The following is an 18,317-nucleotide window of genomic DNA, read 5'->3' as shown; positions in this document are numbered from 1 at the left end:
AGACTGGAACAGAATGCAGTATGCAAAATGCCTGTCTGACACATCAAAACATACTTCTGATCTTATTGTACTTTTAAGTGTAGCACTACTGCCCTTCCATACACAAACATCCCACGTAAACACCAGACCACCACGACGTTTAGCCCACACGACCCACACAGTCAGCACAGCACCAGAACCCCAGCAGACCGGACCAGCACACTCCAGCTGATCGGAACAGGACCAGGGCAGTGGTAACCATGATGACCTGCACAGCTTATGCACTTCTCTAACTTACGTAAGAAAATAAAGAATACCAGGGATGGAATATTAATATATAGAAGGAACACATATAGAGAAGTCACACTTACATGATGCAAGACGTATGCACTTGGGAAGGAAGACTGTAACAGGAGAGAATTATTTATTCCTGACATAACAGTCCACAAGGCAATGCTACCGTACAGGAGAGTTCATGAGACTACACATGCAGCAGGCGGAGCAGACTGGTCTGTAGGACTCTTCTCCTGGTGGTAGGGGCACAATGTTCGTCCCCCCCAGCTCTGACAAGCCCCCTCTTGACTCCTAAACACTTTCTTGCCGTTTCATAGTAAAAGTGGGTCAATATCTCCGTGGCTTGCCTCACCCAGATATGAATGAAAAATATTTGGTTTTCACTTCCACTGCAAACAAATTTTTCAGGAACTGTTGAGGCAGAAAGTGCAATAGGTTAGCAGAGGGAATAATGTGTAATTTAGCCAAGAATGTCCTGGTTTTGGCCGTGACAGTATTTATAGGTCGACACTTCTGATTACATCTGTCAGCACAGTTTAAGAACGATGAAGATGATTGCAGGCTAGCAGACCAAAGCCCAACATTTAGAGTGAAACTGGCTGCTTAGAAGGCGTGTGATATAATATCCACACATCAGACACCTCCATCACCAGACCTCCATCACCAGACCCCCATCACCAGACCCCATTCCCAAGACGTTATATACAGAACGTTCCTGTCTGGTCATGCCAAGCGCAGAGCTCTCAATAAGAGAAGCAATGTAAACAGAGTTAACACAAACGAACCAACAAACTCTTCTGAAGGATTAAACGAGATAAACATTTACCTCTCCAAAAGAATCCAAAATAAAACAAAGAATTAATGATAAACACAGCCACACAGTGAAAGCAGAGAGTTGTAGCCCCGCTAACACTGCACCCGCCATAGAAGGCCGTCACACCACAATTCTCCAAATGGCTTAACAACACAGTTTACTTCTTTTAAACCAGCCTCAAAGTCATTTGTTCATACTGGTTATAAATTTATCTGTGAAAAGTTTGCACAATAAGGGACAACTGCTGTTCTCCATAAAACCCCTATAAACTCTGGTAAGGACAGGAGCTGTGGGTGGATTTCACAAGCATTCCCTTGGGTAAGTGAAAATCTCCAGTCTTACAGTTGTAGACAGGTCTGCTCTCTCCCTCTCTCTTTCTCTCTCTCTCTCCCTCTGCCTCTCCCTCTCTTTCTCCCTCTCCCTCTCTCTCTCTCTCTCTCCCTCTCCCTTTCTCTCTCTCTCTCTCTCTCTCTCTCTCTCCCGGGAATACATGTTCGTCACAAGGCTTAATGCAGTTTAATACTCAGAAGGAGAGAGAACTAAAAAGAGAGGGATAGAGAGAGAAAGATGGAGAGAGAGATAGAGAGGGAGAGAGATGGAGAGGGGGGGACAGGGGGAGAGAAGGAGAGAATGGCACATCAAACTCTCACTGGGCCTCCGTAGGTCTGTGATAAATCTCCCCTCTGTGAGCAGCTCTCATCCTAATGCACATGGAGTGAAACACATGACCCTTCATCGACCCCCGCGGGACTGACCCCTGCCAGGGCAGGACCGGCCAAGCTTACTTCACAGAAGGACTCTAGAGGAACAAACTCATCCATCACGTTCTGTAGCCACCAGTCTGGGACTGAGCAGAAGTGTCTTAAGAGGAGGGTGTCTGGTTCAGCCAGTCTGGACACACTGCTGAGTCGCAGACACACACTCTCAGCACACTCCTGCGTGCAAGCGCGAGTTCAAATGGATCCCTCACTACCAGCAGCCTGGCAGCCAGACGCCTCCCAGACATTCGTCTTTAGGAGTTGTTTCGTGGGACAGAAGCACTTTGTGCAGAAGTTTCCAAAACTGAAGCCAAACTGTAAGACAAATGTCATCATCAGAAATCTGTCCTCAACATCCACCCAGATTAAGATGGTGTCTGAACATCCGTCCAGGTGAAGATGGTGTGTTAATTCTCTGTGGAGTGGGAAAGGTCCCAACCCAACTGGACCAACCCACAGGAAATACACACACACACACACACACACACACCAGGCAGTAGCGGGAGCATTACTTACCCACTCTGAAGTTGGGTGCGGTGAGCGTGTCTGTGGTGTGACCATTCTCGCTGATGAGGGTGGTGGTGTTGCCCTTCTCACAGATGTTGTGGCATCGTCCACTGCTGCAGGATACCTTGCAGATGGTGGGCGTGAAGACCACCTTGATCCGGCCGGTGTGGTTCCCCGCTGCAGACACACACAAGGACAGGAAGAGGAGGAGGACAGCAAGGTCAGGACAGGTCAGCTGGCTGGAGGGCATGGCTCAGAACCCCAACTCTCAGACACTCTGCCTGTACTTCACACACTTGTTAGCGCTCTCTCTCTCTCTCTCTCGGCACTGGGGAGCATATGAAGGAATGACAGATCAGCCTGGGGGAAGGTGGACGGGTGCAGGAGGAGGAGAGAGAACACGTCTGGCCTGTCTAGTGCTGGTGCCACTGCCCCCTCGACACTCCAACCACCTCCCCTCCCCTCCCCTCCTCTTCCTCTCAGACCCTTTTTGTACCAGTGTGTGTACAGCCTCTTCAAGACAAGGATGGAAAGATGCGTCAGAGAAAGAAATGCAGAGAGAAAGCATGAGTGAAAAAGAGAGAAAGAGTGAAAGAGAAAGAGAGTGAAAGAGAATAAAAGGAAAAAAGAGAGAGGGAGAGAGACAGAGAGAAAGAGAGAGTGAAAGAGAGGGAGAGAGAAACAGAGAGAGAGAAAGAGAGAGAAAGTTAAAACACTCAGCAACCAGAACACTGGGGTATGTTTTTCATGAAGTCAGAATTTCCTCTGTGTGTGTGTTTGTGTGTGTGTGTGTAATGCTGTGCACTATCATGCATTTTGCTCTTAGCCTACCCAGGGCATGGCACTCATGGCACTCTCTCCTCTGCCCACTCACCTACTCCTGTCTGCACCCACCAAATACATCCACACCCAGTCTCACACACACACACACACACACACACACACACACACACACACACACACACACTCACACACTTTCCCACATTCACACAACCAGACACTCATTGAGATTGACTGGAAAGAAGAAGAAAACTTCACACTTCACCATTCTGAGAAATGGCCATGAACACACCTCCATTGCTGTCCTTTCACTGTGAGAGATGGAGAAAATCATTCCTACTGGGCCAGGAGGATCTAGTGAAGGATCTAGTGAAGGATCCAATGAAGGATCTAATGAAGGATCTAGTGAGGGATCTAGTGAAGGATCTAGTGAAGGATCTAATGAAGGATCTAGTGAGGGATCTAATGAAGGATCTAGTGAAGGATCTAATGATGGACCTAGTGATGGATTTAATGATGGATCTAGTGAAGGATCTAGTGATGGATCTAGTGAAGGATCTAGTGAAGGATCTAGTGAAGGATCTAATGAAGGATCTAGTGAGGGATCTAATGAAGGATCTAGTGAAGGATCTAATGATGGACCTAGTGATGGATTTAATGATGGATCTAGTGAAGGATCTAGTGATGGATCTAGTGAAGGATCTAGTGAAGGATCTCTTTTTTCTCCTTTCTTCCCTCCTTTTTTTGTTCTCCTTTACTTTTTCACTCTCCTACCTTCTACCTTTCCTTTAACTTGCTCCTATTACATCACCCTCTCTTTCCTTCATGTGCTCTCTCTCTGAGTGGAGGATTGATTGTGATGGTGTATGGCAGTGATTCTGTCCATATGGAAGGAGGCCAGTTGAGACCTCTGCAGATATTACACAGATATCAAATCACACACACACACACAAACACACACGCACACGCACGCACGCACACACGCACACACACACGCACACACACACGCACACGGGAGCTCCCTGGGCTTCTTAGCTTAAGAGTGATTTGCCCAGGTGTTTATGCATGAATGCAAGTCTGGTTCTCACTCTGTGTGTGTGTGTGTGTGTGTTTGTGCGTGCGCACGTTCCTGTGTATGTTTGTTTATCAGTGTATGTGTGTGTATGTGTGAGCCACAGTACAGAGACAAACAGACATGTCTTAGCACCCCCCCCCCCCCACACACACACATCAAGACACTTGAAGAACTATTCTGAGGTCTTAGTCTTTACCAAACATCCTATCAGATGTTCAGAGATGGTACAATCATCTGGCCTGGTTCTGGTCTACATGCTCCTTGCCAACCCTGCGCCACTGGACATTGTCATGGCAACCTGGCAGAGCCCTGTTCCAGAGACTGAAGACCAACTAAACTATTTCACACTGAAAGTGCAACTTTGAAAAATGTGATTTCAAAGAGCTCTGATTATTAAATAGCTTTAAGATTTACATTTCATTTTTGCTTTCTACATGTTTCAAATTTGTTCCTTCATAATAGTTAGAATATTTCTATGATAGTGCTGACTGAATATGGCGTTTGAGTTTAACAGTGCTGTTTACATTTAAACAAGACTCCTGAAATCACTGAGGGTTAGGACCACAGATGACTCTCATGACCATGACACACTGTCTCAGAGATGATAGTGAGGAACTGCAGACAGATAGACTGCTGCTGTTTAGTTCAACCCAGTGCCTTCTCTTCCATCCTGAAGTTTCCGTTAAAGCCAATTTGGACATTTAAAGTATAGTGTGTGTGTGACCTTCCTTCCATAAGCCAGCTTGTCTATAACCCTGTCTACAATACGGCAGTCAGAGTGCAGTGTGATGCAGGCTGACTGGTGTTAGGGCATCATGTGTATGGGGAGATCATTACACACACACACACACACACACACGCATGCACGCACATACGCACGCACGCACGCACGCACATAAGCACGCACATGCGCACACATATGCACACAAGCACATACACACACATATACGCACAAAAACACAATACACACAAGCACATTCAAACACACATAAATGTGTGCACATGTATGCACACATATGTACAAACACACAAGCACACACAAACACACACTACATGCACATGCGCCCCCCCCCCCCCCCCCACACACACATACAGCTTTAACTCTTTGCCAGTTACAGCTACAAAGGATCATTCCACTGTATGGAACTTTTTTTTTAATGATTAAATAATCTTTCCTGCTTTCTAAAACACCCCCACCCCTACACACACACACACACACACACCCCCACACACACACTTTCTCTTCTTACCCCTCCATACACAGGTCTTCAGGGGCAGGCGTCTACCCTAGCTGCTACTGATGCACTTCAACTGTTGAACTGAGATACCCTTGCATCTGTGTGTGTGTGTGTGTGTGTGTGTGTGTGTGTGTGTGTGTGTGTGTGCGCGCGCGCACGTAAGTGTGTGTACAACACAGCCCTCCTCTGCAGAGAATGATTAATCATGCATATTTTATCTCCAAAGAATTGCTTCCTGAAGAAAGTTAAACATCTGCAAAGAACTGAAGCCACATTGTGTGTTGCATCCTGACCCCTGACCCCTCACCCCTTCTCTAAAGAGTAAAGAAGTTTGGTCCACTGACCCTCTCACTCTGTCCATTCTCTTGTGACCTGCCCTGAGAGGAGGTCTCAGAGCTGGAGGTTTGTGGACCACAGCAGTTTACACAAGAGTCTCACATAATCCTGAATCACCCTTAAGGCTGCTACGGATTAATCCTGAGTCATCCCCTACTGTTTCGTCAGTACTAAGATTCTGAGCACAGTGTCACCACATGCTGGAAATTTGGATGGCGGAACTCAGCAATGCACAGCAACCTAGCAACCCGGCATGGGAGAGGAGACGTGAGGAGAGGGGAGCAGAGGTGCTGACCGTGGAGGATCTGCTGTCCGGCGGTGAGGGGAATGCTACGCTCTGGTGTTTGTCCCATGCCATGCGTGTGTGTGTGGAACAGCTTCGGCTTAAAGACAAACTTTTGGCTTTTGCCTTGGTGCATCGTCATGGATACAGGTGGCTGGACACTGTATGAGGAGAGAACACACACACACACACACACACACACCAAAAAGTTACTCAATAGTTTCCAAACCTTCCCTCTCTCTCTCTTTTATTTAAAGATATATTCATGTACTCATTTCTCACGTACATATTTCACTTTGATTCTCTGCTGGCCGAGGAAGCAGTTGCAGGTGTGAACACATTAGCAGGTTCATTAAAGCAGCGTTAGGGAAGTGAACACAAACCCCATCATTTGTCACACCATCATTTGGGTGCAAAACTGCTTGTGCATGCACACACACACACACACACACACACACACACACACACACACACACACACACACACACACATACATACACGCATGTGTGCGCACCCCTCCCCCCCAAATTTATGCTCTCGTGTAGGTGAACCATGAAGGTCTTGTCGAGTTCAATCTAAAGAGAGACTCAAACACACTGTGTTCCTGCCCTGGGGGACGAGGCCATGTGTGTGTGTGTGTGTGTGGTGTAACGTGTGTGTGGATGTGGTGTGTAGTGTGTTTGCGTGTGGTGTGCGTGTGTGTGTGCGTGTGCGCGTGTGTGGTGTGTGGTGTCGTGTGTATGTGTGTGTCTGTGCGTGTGTGTGTGCATGCGCATGTGTGTGTGTGTGTGTGTGTGTGTATGTGTGGTGTGTATGTGTGTGTGGTGTGTGCGTGCAGTCTCTTATCCTCTTCCTCTCGGCTGCCTCACATGGCACCAGAACATCACAGATCCTTCAACCTGTTCCTGACACCGGACCATGTAGAAACACACATGCAGGGAGACTAACACACACACACTCATACACACGTGTACACACACACACACACACACACACACACACACACACACACACACACACACATATACACACAAACATTTGCAGGCAGGCACATGCACTTTAACATAAATACAGGCACATGCACTCACACACATATACACACATGCACTTATTCCATATCCCAAGGTCATCTTGTCACTTGATTTTTGAAGGAGTTTGTTTGTTTTCCTAATGGCTCAAACATTCCAAACCAAACTTCACACAGGTGGAGCTTAGATGATGGGCAACACAGAGGAAGACAACGCAATGTGCAGTACAATCTCAGGGCTACACACTGGCATATATACTGGCAAATATACTGGAATATATTGGCATATATATATATATATATATATATATATATATATATATATATATATATATATATATATATATATATATATATATATATATATATATATACTGGCATACATATACTGGCATATATACTGGTATACATACTGGCAAATATACTGGAATATATTGGCATATATACTGGCATACATATACTGGCATACATACTGGCATATATACTGGCAAATACACTGGAATATATTGGCATATATATACTGGCATACATATACTGGCATACATACTGGCAAATATACTGGAATATATTGGCATATATATACTGGCACACATATACTGGCATACATATACTGGCAAATATACTGGAATATATTGGCATATATATACTGGCATACATGTACTGGCACATATACTGGCATACATTCTGGCATATGCATACTGGCATACATAATGGCCCATATACTGGCATATATACTGGCACATATACTGGCATATGCATACTGGCATATATACTGGCATACATAATGGCCCTTATACTGGCATACATACTGGCATATGCATATTGGCATATATACTGGCATACATATTGGCATACATACTGGCACACATACTGGCATACATATACTGGCACATATATTGGCATGTATACTGGCATACATACTGGCAGACTGGTAGGGTCACTGGTAGGGTTACTGGTAGGATTACTGGTAGGTCACTAGTAGATCACTAGTAGGTTACTGGTAGGTCACTAGTAGATCACTAGTAGGTTACTGGTAGGTCACTGGTAGGAATGCCATCGGGCCACTGAAGTTGAGATCTACATAACCGGTATAGCTGAGGATACAGACACAACACAGCCCTGCTGTCCCCATGGCAACAATGTCCAATGGAGCACGATGACAAAAACAAAAAGTATGGAGAAGCAACTTCACAATCTTACCATCTTCCTGTCATTCCATTTCTCTCTACAGATGCTCTGGGGTGATTTAATTTCTAGTGTCTGCCTGCACTGTGCCTGTCTGATGTAATATTCTTAAACTAAAAGAGAAGCCAAGGGCCATGTCTCTCTCTCCCTGTCTCTTTCCTTCGCTCTCTCTCTCCCTCTCCATCTCTCTCTCTCTATTCTGCGTCTCTGTCGTGTTTACCCTCTCTCTCTCTCTCTCTCCCTCTCTCTCCCTCTCTCCAGAGACAAACAGTACCTGATGCCAAAGTCGTCAGCATATCTCTGTATGCCAGGCATGGGCAGTGCCACGCCAACCTGGCATCAGACCCACACTAAAGAGCTGGAGCTGAGTCAAAGAACAACTCCTCTGAGTTCTCAAAACCGAAAGATAACAGAGACACAGGTACACAAATTGGCTCTGTATGCCTGTCTGGACAATTGCCTGCATCTTTCTGCCCCCCACGCACCCCCCGCCCCGCCCACACACACACACACACACACACACACACACACACACACACACACACACACACACACTGTGCTGTCAGACAGGGCAGGTTTCAGTTACAAATATTTTTCAGAGAAGTGAATGCAAATGCAGACACACATGCTAAAACACACAGAGCGAGAAAGAGAGAGAGAGAGAGACACACACAGAGAGAGTGAGAGAGAGAAAGAGAGAGAGAGAGACACACAGAGAGAGTGAGAGAGGGACTGGACTGAAACACAGTAGGTATATACAGTACAGATCTACAGGTGGTGTGTGCAGAGATGCAGCCTGACTAAGAGCTGCATGAAAAACTGATGAATCACAGAGGTTGCTACTGTCTCAACCTCTCTGTCTGAACCGCTCTGTCTCAACCACTCGGTCCGAACCACTCTGTCTGAGATGCTCTGTCCGAGACGCTATGTCTCAACTGCTCTGTCTGAGACGGTCTGTCCGGACTGCTCTGTCTGAGATGCAGACTGACCTGCTACGCTGAACCAATTAGGCATTCTGATAAAGCAGATATGAAGAAGAGACCCAGGAGTAGTCAGGAACTCCACTGTTAGGAGCCTTCGCAAGACGTGTTTGGTAATACATGTTCGGTAATAGACGTGTTTGGTAATACATGTGTTTTGTAATAGATGCACTTGGTAAGACGTGTTTGATAATATATGCATTTGGTAATAGATGTGTTTGGTAATACATGTGTTTGGTAGTAAAGGTGCTTTGTAATACATGTGTTTGATAAAGGTGTTTGGTAATACATGTGTTTGGCAATAGATGTGTTTTGTCCACTGGGCCTTTGTATGACTTGCCTACACTAAGGCCAGCAGGAAACCTGCGTTAGCCAATGTGAAGTCTGGCTGGTACCTACAGGTCCAACATAAGTCATGCTGGTCCAAGACTGGTCTGAGCACTGAACATCACAGTGAGCTATCACACCCCACAACACCCTAGTACAGCCTATACACAGAATAGTGAACTATCACACCCCACAACACCCTAGTACAGCCTATACACAGAATAGTGAACTATCACACCCCACAAACCCAGTAAAGCTTGAAATACAGAATAGTGAACTATTACACCCCACAACACCCTAATACAGCCTAAACACAGAATAGTGAAATATGACACCCCACAACACCCCAGTACAGCCTGAAATACAGAATAGTGAACTATTACACCCCACAACACCACAGTACAGCCTAAACACATCACAGATCTACTCTACTAAAAATAAATAGGAAAGGTACACAACACTAAAAATATATGAGAGACAGGCGAAGTTTTCTTTATTAAACTTAACTATAACTGGAACAAATGCCAAGTTACCCCACCAAACCTTCTCACTGGGGACGATGTGGTTAGCTCATGAGCCCTGTCTGTGTTACAGGTAGGAGTTGCAGGTGCGTGTTACAAGCAGATGTTACAGGCGGGAATTGCAGGTGCGTCTACATCTCAGCGGTGGGATCATTTTCAGAATAAAGGCTAACAGTGAGAACAGCTGACTCTGCTGGGTAACGAGGATCAGCCCACAACACCCACCATCCAGTTACCAGGCAACACCTCACCCCTGCCCAACCCCCCACCCCTATCAAGCCCCCCTCCCCTGTCTAACCCCCCCAGCCCTGTCTATAGCTCTGCTACTGGTGAGTCAGTACATGGCTGGACTTGAAAACTCTCCAGCGATATACTGCATTCAGAGGTCACATTCACCAAACACCTTTGACAGAGTTTCACACACCATCAGCTGCGGCGTCCATACGTGACTGTGGTCTATAGCAGAACAAACAGATTATGAAAGATGAAAGTCTGTTGAATATTTCATTACAGAAGAGAAGAAACCATTCACCCTCTAAAACATGCTGATGATCTTAGAACAACACTTTCAGTCTACCCTACCCTATACCAGTATACTCTATACCAGTCTGCCCTATACCAGTCTATCCTATAGGAGTCTACCATATCCTAGTCTACCCTATACCAGTCTAGCCTATCCTAGTCTACCCTATCCTAATCTACCCTATACCAGTCTACTCTATACCAGTCTACCCTATACCAGTGTACCCTAAACCAGTGTACCCTATAGGAGTCTACCATATCCTAGTCTACCCTATAACAGTCTACTCTATACCAGTGTACCCTATACCAGTCTAGCCTATCCTAGTCTACCCTATCCTAATCTACCCTATACCAGTCTACCCCATATCAGTGTACACTATACCAGTCTACTCTATACCAGTGTATACTATAGCTGCCTACTCTATACCAGTCTACCCTATACCAGTCTACTCTATACCAGTGTACCCTAAACCAGTGTACCCTATAGGAGTCTACCATATCCTAGTCTACCCTATACCAGTGTACACTATACCAGTCTACTCTATACCAGTGTACCCTATACCAGTCTAGTCTATCCTAGTCTACCCTATCCTAATCTACCCTATACCAGTGTAATCTATACCAGTCTACCCTATATCAGTGTCCACTATACCAGTCCACTCTATACCAGTCTACCCTATACCAGTGTACCCTAAACCAGTGTACCCTATAGGAGTCTACCATATCCTAGTCTACCCTATAACAGTCTACTCTATACCAGTGTACCCTATACCAGTCTAGCCTATCCTAGTCTACCCTATCCTAATCTACCCTATACCAGTCTACCCCATATCAGTGTACACTATACCAGTCTACTCTATACCAGTGTATACTATAGCTGCCTACTCTATACCAGTCTACTCTATACCAGTGTACCCTAAACCAGTGTACCCTATAGGAGTCTACCATATCCTAGTCTACCCTATACCAGTGTACACTATACCAGTCTACTCTATACCAGTGTACCCTATACCAGTCTAGTCTATCCTAGTCTACCCTATCCTAATCTACCCTATACCAGTGTAATCTATACCAGTCTACCCTATATCAGTGTCCACTATACCAGTCCACTCTATACCAGTCTACCCTATATCAGTGTACACTATCCTAGTCTACCCTATACCAGTCTACCCTACACCAGTCCACCCAATATCAGTGTACCCTATACCAGTCTACCCTATATCAGTGTACACTATACCAGTCTACTCTATACCAGTGTATACTATAGCAGCCTACTCTATACCAGTCTACCCTATACCAGTCTACCCTCTACCAGTCTACCCTATATCAGTGTACACCATACCAGTCTACTCTAAACCAGTGTACACTATACCAGTCTACCCAATAACAGTCTACCTTGTACCCTATACCAGTCTACCCTATCCTAGTCTACCCTATATCAGTGTACTCTTTAGCAGACTACTGCATTCAGAGGTCACATTCACCAAACACCTTTGACAGAGTTTCACACACCATCAGTTGCGGCGTCCATACATGACTGTGGGCTATAGCAGAACAAACAGATTATGAAAGATGAAAGTCTGTTGAATTTTTCATTACAGAGGAGAAGAAACCATTCACCCTATAAAACATGCTGATGATCTTAGAACAACACTTTCAGTCTACCCTACCCTATACCAGTATACTCTATACCAGTCTTCCCTATACCAGTCCTCCCTATAACAGTCTACTCTATACCAGTCAACCCTATACCAGTGTATACTATAGCAGCCTACTCTATACCAGTCTACTCTATACTAGTGTACCCTATACCAGTCTACCCTATATCAGTGTACACTATACCAGTCTATCTATATCAAGGTACACTATACCATTCTACACTAGACTAGTGTACCCTAAACCAGTCTACCCTTTATCAGTGTACACTATACCAGTCTACTCTATACCAGTGTACACTATACCAGTCTACCCTATACCAGTCTACCCTATATCAGTGTACACTATACCAGTCTACTCTATACCAGTGTACCCTAAACCAGTGTACCCTATAGGAGTCTACCATATCCTAGTCTACCCTATACCAGTCTACCCTATATCAGTGTACACTATACCAGTCTACCCTATACCAATCTGGCCTTTATCAGTCTACCCTATCCTTTTCTACCCTATACCAGTCTTCCCTATACCAGTCTACTCTATACCAGTCGACCCTATACCAGTGTATACCAGAGTAGCAGCCTACTCTATACTAGTGTACCCTATACCAGCCTACCCTATATCAGTGTACACTATACCAGTCTACCTATATCAAGGTACACTATACCAGTCTACTCTATACCAGTCTACTCTATACCAGTCAAAGCTATATCAGTGTACACTATACCAGTCTACTCTATACCAGTGTACACTATACCAGTCTACCCTATACCAGTCTACCCTATATCAGTGTACACTATGCCAGTCTACCCTATATTAGTGTACACTATACCAGTCTAGCCTTTATCAGTGTACACTATCCTAGTCTACCCTATACCAGTCTACTCTATACCAGTGTACCCTATAACAGTCTAAACTATACCAGTCTACCCTATATCAGTGTACACCATACCAGTCTACTCTATACCAGTGTACACTATACCAGTCTACCCTGTACCCTATACCAGTCTACCCTATACCAGTCTACCCTATACCAGTCTACCCTATATCAGTGTACTCTCTAGCAGACTACTGCATACAGAGGTCACATTCACCAAACACCTTTGACAGAGTTTCACACACCATCAGTTGCGGCGTCCATACGTGACTGTGGCCTATAGCAGAACAAACAGATTATGAAAGATGAAAGAATTTTTCATTACAGAGGAGAAGAAACCATTCACCCTCTAAAACATGCTGATGATCTTAGAACAACACTTTCAGTCTACCCTACCCTATACCAGTATACTCTATACCAGTCTACCCTATACCAGTCTACCCAATACCAGTGTACCCTAAACCAGTGTACCCTATAGGAGTCTACCATATCCTAGTCTACCCTATACCAGTCTACCCTATACCAGTGTACACTATACCAGTCTACTCTATACCAGTGTACCCTATACCAGTCTAGCCTATCCTAGTCTACTTTATCCTAATCTACCCTATACCAGTGTAATCTATACCAGTCTACCCTATATCAGTGCACACTATCCCAGTCCACCCTATACCAGTCTACCCTATATCGGTCTACTCTATACCAGTTTACGCTATATTAGTGTACACTACACCAGTCTACTCTATAGCAGTGAACACTATACCAGTCTACCGTATATCAGTGTACACTACACCAGTCTACTCTATACCAGTCTACCCTATACCAGTGTACCCTATCCTACTCTACCTTATACCAGTCTACTCTATACCAGTCTACCCTAAATCAGTCTATCCTATATTAGTGTACACTATACCAGTCTACTCTATACCAGTGTACACTATACCAGTCTACCCAATACACATAAGAATAAAATATGTGCACATTGTATATAGAAACTATATAACTGTATATAGAAACTATTGACATTGTTCCAGTGATTATTGCACAGTGTAACCAGTATTATAAACTTGCACAAAGTAGCTAGTTCAAGTTCAAGTTTCAAGTTTGGTTTATTCGTCACATACATAGTCATACACAGTATAACTTGCAGTGAAATGGTGGAGAGTGCTCTGTCCAAACTGAGAAAAAGAAAACATGGGTGCATAGAGAAAAATATATATATGCAAGATAAATATATATATTCTATGTATGTACAAAATATATTAACAATGTATGTACAATATATGTATATTATGATTATATACACAATGTACAATGTATATGGTTGGGTATATATGTACACAATCTACAGAATGTACAGATCCATTTTGTATAATAACATATCTACAGTTGTTGTGTAACAAGGTAGTTGAGAATAAATCTATATATACAGATGTACAGATATACAGTTATGTTACATGGTGGTGGTGGTCCCCACAGTTTATCAGTTTCCCTCATATGAAGATGGGGGTGTGGGTTATAAATAGTGATCATAATAGTTCTATGTTTCTAGGTATAAAGTAAAATAAAATAAATGTGGTGTGTATTGTTAAAGGGAGTTGAGTAGTCTAATGGCCTGTGGGAAGAAGCTCTTGTAAAGTCTGGGCAGTCTTGCATCATATGCAGCAGTAACGTTTACCAGAGGGCAGAAGGCTGAAGAGTCCATGGTCAGGATGGGTGAGCTCCCTAACCATCTTGGAGGCTTTGCTGAGGCAGCGTGACAGGTTCAAGTTCAGTTTATTTGTCACATACATAGTCATACACAGTATAACTCGCAGTGAAATGGTTGAGAGTGCTCTGTCAAAACTGAGGAAAAGAAAACAGGGGTGCTTAGAGAAATATATATTCTATATATATACAAAAATATATTAACAATGTATGTACAATATATGTATATTATGTTTATATACACAATGTACAATGTATATGGTTGTGTGTATATGTATGTACACAATGTACAGAATGTACAGATCCATTTTGTAGAATAACATATTTACAGTTTTTATGTTACAAGGTAATTGAATATATATATATATATATATATATATATATATATACAGTTACATGGTGGTGGTGGTCCCCACAGTTTATCAGTTTCCTTGATTCAGGGCCCGAATGGCCTGTGGGAAGAAGCTCCTCTTCCGTCTCTCTGTCTTGGTCTTCAGGGAGCGAAAGCGCCTCCCTGACCTCAACAGAGAGAAGAGCCTATTGTTGGGATGGGTGGGGTCCTTCACAATCCTCCTGGCCTTGGTCTGGCACCACTTGTAGTAGATTGTCTGCAGGTCAGGAAGTTCCGTGTAAGTGATGCACTCTGCTGAACGCATTACCCTTTGGAGTGCTTGTCTGTCCTGCTTGGTGCTATTCCCAAACCAGACTGTGATGTTCCCCGTGAGGATGCTCTCGATAGTGCAGGTGTAGAAGTTCCGCAGTACCTTGGAGGGCAGTCTGAAGTCTCTTAGGCGTCTGAGGTGGTAAAGACGCTGACGAGCCTTCTTTGCCAGGGAGTTGGTATGGCGGGACCAGGACAGGTCCTGCGAAATGTGAACACCAAGGTACTTGAAACTATCTACTCTCTCCACCGTGGTTCCACTGATCCTCACAGGTTGGTAGTGCCGCTCCTGCTTCTTGCTGCAATCCACGATCAGCTCCTTTGTCTTACTGACGTTTAGGAGGAGATTATTTTCCTGGCACCAGTTTTCCAGGTGTTTAATCTCCTCCAGGTAGGCCCTCTCGTCGTTGTCCGAGATCAGACCCATGACAACGGTGTTGTCAGCAATGATGGTGGAGCTGGAAGTGGCTGTGCAGTCGTAGGTGTACAGTGAGTAGAGCAGGGGGCTTAGGACACAACCCTGAGGAGCTCCAGTGCTGAGGGTGAGGGTGGATGAGGCGCAGTTGCCCACCCGTACTGATTGTGGTCTGTCTGTTAGGAAGTTGGAGATGTATGCAGTCCTAGATCCTCCAACTTAGTAGTGAGTAGGGAGGGGATGATAGTGTTAAATGCTGAACTGTAGTCGACAAACAGCATTTTAACATAATTTCCCCTCCCTTCATCCAGGTGGGTCAGTGTGGTGTGGAGCAGATGTGCAATTGCATCGTCAGTGGAGCGGTTGTGGCGGTATGCAAACTGCAGTGGGTCCATGGAGGCTGGCAGTGAAGATGTGATGAAGTCTCTGACTAGCTTTTCAAAGCACTTCATCCCGACTGATGTGAGGGCAACAGGGCGGTAATCATTGAGGTCGGAGGGTCGAGGTTTCTTCGGGACGGGGACGATGGTGGATCGCTTGAAGCTGGACGGGACGATACCGAGCGTCAGGAAGAGATTGAAGATGTCGGTGAATACCGGGGCTAGCTGATCTGCGCAGGCTTTGAGGACCCTCCCGCAGATATCGTCTGGTCCCATCGCCTTCCTGGTATTCACCCTTTTAAACACTCTCCTCACGTCACTCTCCGTGATGATGAGAGGGCGCTGTTCTATGGTGGGCCCCGCGCATGTGCCATTGGCTGCGCCGATAGTACCATTAGCACTAGCGCTGCTAGCATTAGTGCTGTTAGCACTAGCGCCGTTAGCATTGGCGCTGCTAGCATTAGCGCCGTTAGCATTGGCGCTGCTAGCATTTGCGCTGTTAGCAGTAGCGCTGCTAGATGTAGCCTCGAAGCGAGTGAAGAATGTATTCAGCTCGTTCACCAGAGACTCATCCGCACTCATCAGTCCGGAGGATGGGCTCCTGTAGTCCGTGATCGTCCGTAGTCCCTGCCACAGGGATCTAGAGCCACTCTGCTGGAACTGTGTCTCTAGTTTCTTCCCGTAGCGCCACTTCGCCTCCCTCACCGCCCTGCGCACTCCGTATGCCGCAGACTTGTACTCGTCCATGTTCCCGCTGATGTTCCCCGCATTGTAGGCAGCAGTGCGAGAGTTCAGAGCCTCGCGGATGGTTCTGTCCACCCAGGGCTTCTGGTTGGGAAACTTCTTGATGGTGGTTCTTGGAATCGTGGCATCCACCAGTTTCCCAATAAACCCCACTACTGCCTCCGTAAACTCGCTGCCATCATCAGTGCTGCGCCGGAACATGTCCCAGTCTGCGTCATCCAGAGCATCCTGCAGAGCGGCCACCGATTGGTCTGTCCAGCGCGCGACCTCCCTCTGAACCGGAGCTTCCCGTTTCAGCCGTTGTTTATATTTTGGTAGGAGGAAGATGGCGGCGTGGTCCGACTTACCAAACGGTGGATGAGCTTGTGCCTTGTAGCTGTCCTTGTATGGAGTGTAGCAGTGGTCTAGTGTCCTATTTCCCCTGGTGGGGAAGGTTACGTGCTGGTAGACGTTGGGCACTGCACGCTTGAGGTTAGCGCTGTTGAAATCCCTAACCACAATAAGTGCAGCGTCCCGGTGCTGTGTCTGAAACTGTGTGAGAGCCTCATGAAGTTCACAGAGTGCAGTGTCCCTGTTGGCCTGAGGTGGGATGTACACGACGGAAGAACTCCCGGGGAAGGTAGAAAGGACGAAGCTTGAGGGCGAGCAGCTCCAGGTTGGGTGAGCAGGAGCAGGCGAGAGTAACAACATTGGCATTGTTGCACCAGCTGTTGTTAACCATCACACACACTCCGTCGCCTCTTGACTTCCCCGAATCTGCCGTCCTGTTCATACGTTGAACCGAGAAGAACTCTGCCGGCTGGATAGCGTGATTTGGTACCACTGGGTTCAGCCACGACTTGGTGAAGCAGAGAAGATTGCAGTCCCGAATGTCCCTCTGGAACTTTATCCTGGCCCGGAGGTCGTCTAGCTTGTTGTCCAGAGACTGGACGTTGGCTAGCAGGATGCTGGGTAAGGGAGCTCGGTGTGCCCGAGCCCTCAGCCTGTTCCTGACGCCGGCTCGCTTCCCTCGAGGCCGTTTCCTCACATCGCGTCCTTTGTTTTCCTTCAGGATATCCATCGGCCATCTTGGGTCCGGGGTTAGAAACGGATGGGGTGAGTGCTATGTAGATTAAGAGAAATAAGGGCGTCTCTGCTGTACGAGATGCACGTCGTGGTGTGTAGAGAAGAAATCAGGCGTAGCGGACGGTGTGGACGGAGCAGTCGCGACGGCAGCCGACCTCACCGGCGCCATCTTGCCATCCTTGCCAG

General features: G+C 45.8%; 1 protein-coding gene across 4 annotated transcripts in view; it reads right to left on the bottom strand.

Annotated features, from left to right (window-relative positions):
* Window positions 1-18,317, bottom strand: part of ltbp1 (latent transforming growth factor beta binding protein 1) — a 135,759-nt gene that overhangs the window by 78,844 nt on the left and 38,598 nt on the right. For all 4 annotated transcript variants that reach the window (XM_081721673.1, XM_081721672.1, XM_081721670.1 and 1 more), the window contains exons 4-5: window positions 6,077-6,225; window positions 2,362-2,529 (exon numbers count right to left, since the gene is read on the bottom strand). In XM_081721673.1, coding sequence (XP_081577799.1) covers window positions 2,362-2,529; window positions 6,077-6,225 — 317 coding nt within the window. The remainder of the gene's footprint in view (window positions 1-2,361; window positions 2,530-6,076; window positions 6,226-18,317) is intronic.

The sequence above is a fragment of the Electrophorus electricus genome, chromosome 10, assembly GCF_041902795.1.
Source record: "Electrophorus electricus isolate QZ-2024a chromosome 10, ASM4190279v1, whole genome shotgun sequence".
Classification (NCBI taxonomy): domain Eukaryota; kingdom Metazoa; phylum Chordata; class Actinopteri; order Gymnotiformes; family Gymnotidae; genus Electrophorus; species Electrophorus electricus.
The sequence above is the reverse complement of the archived record's forward strand: the minus strand, read 5'-3'. Positions and strand labels throughout refer to the sequence as shown.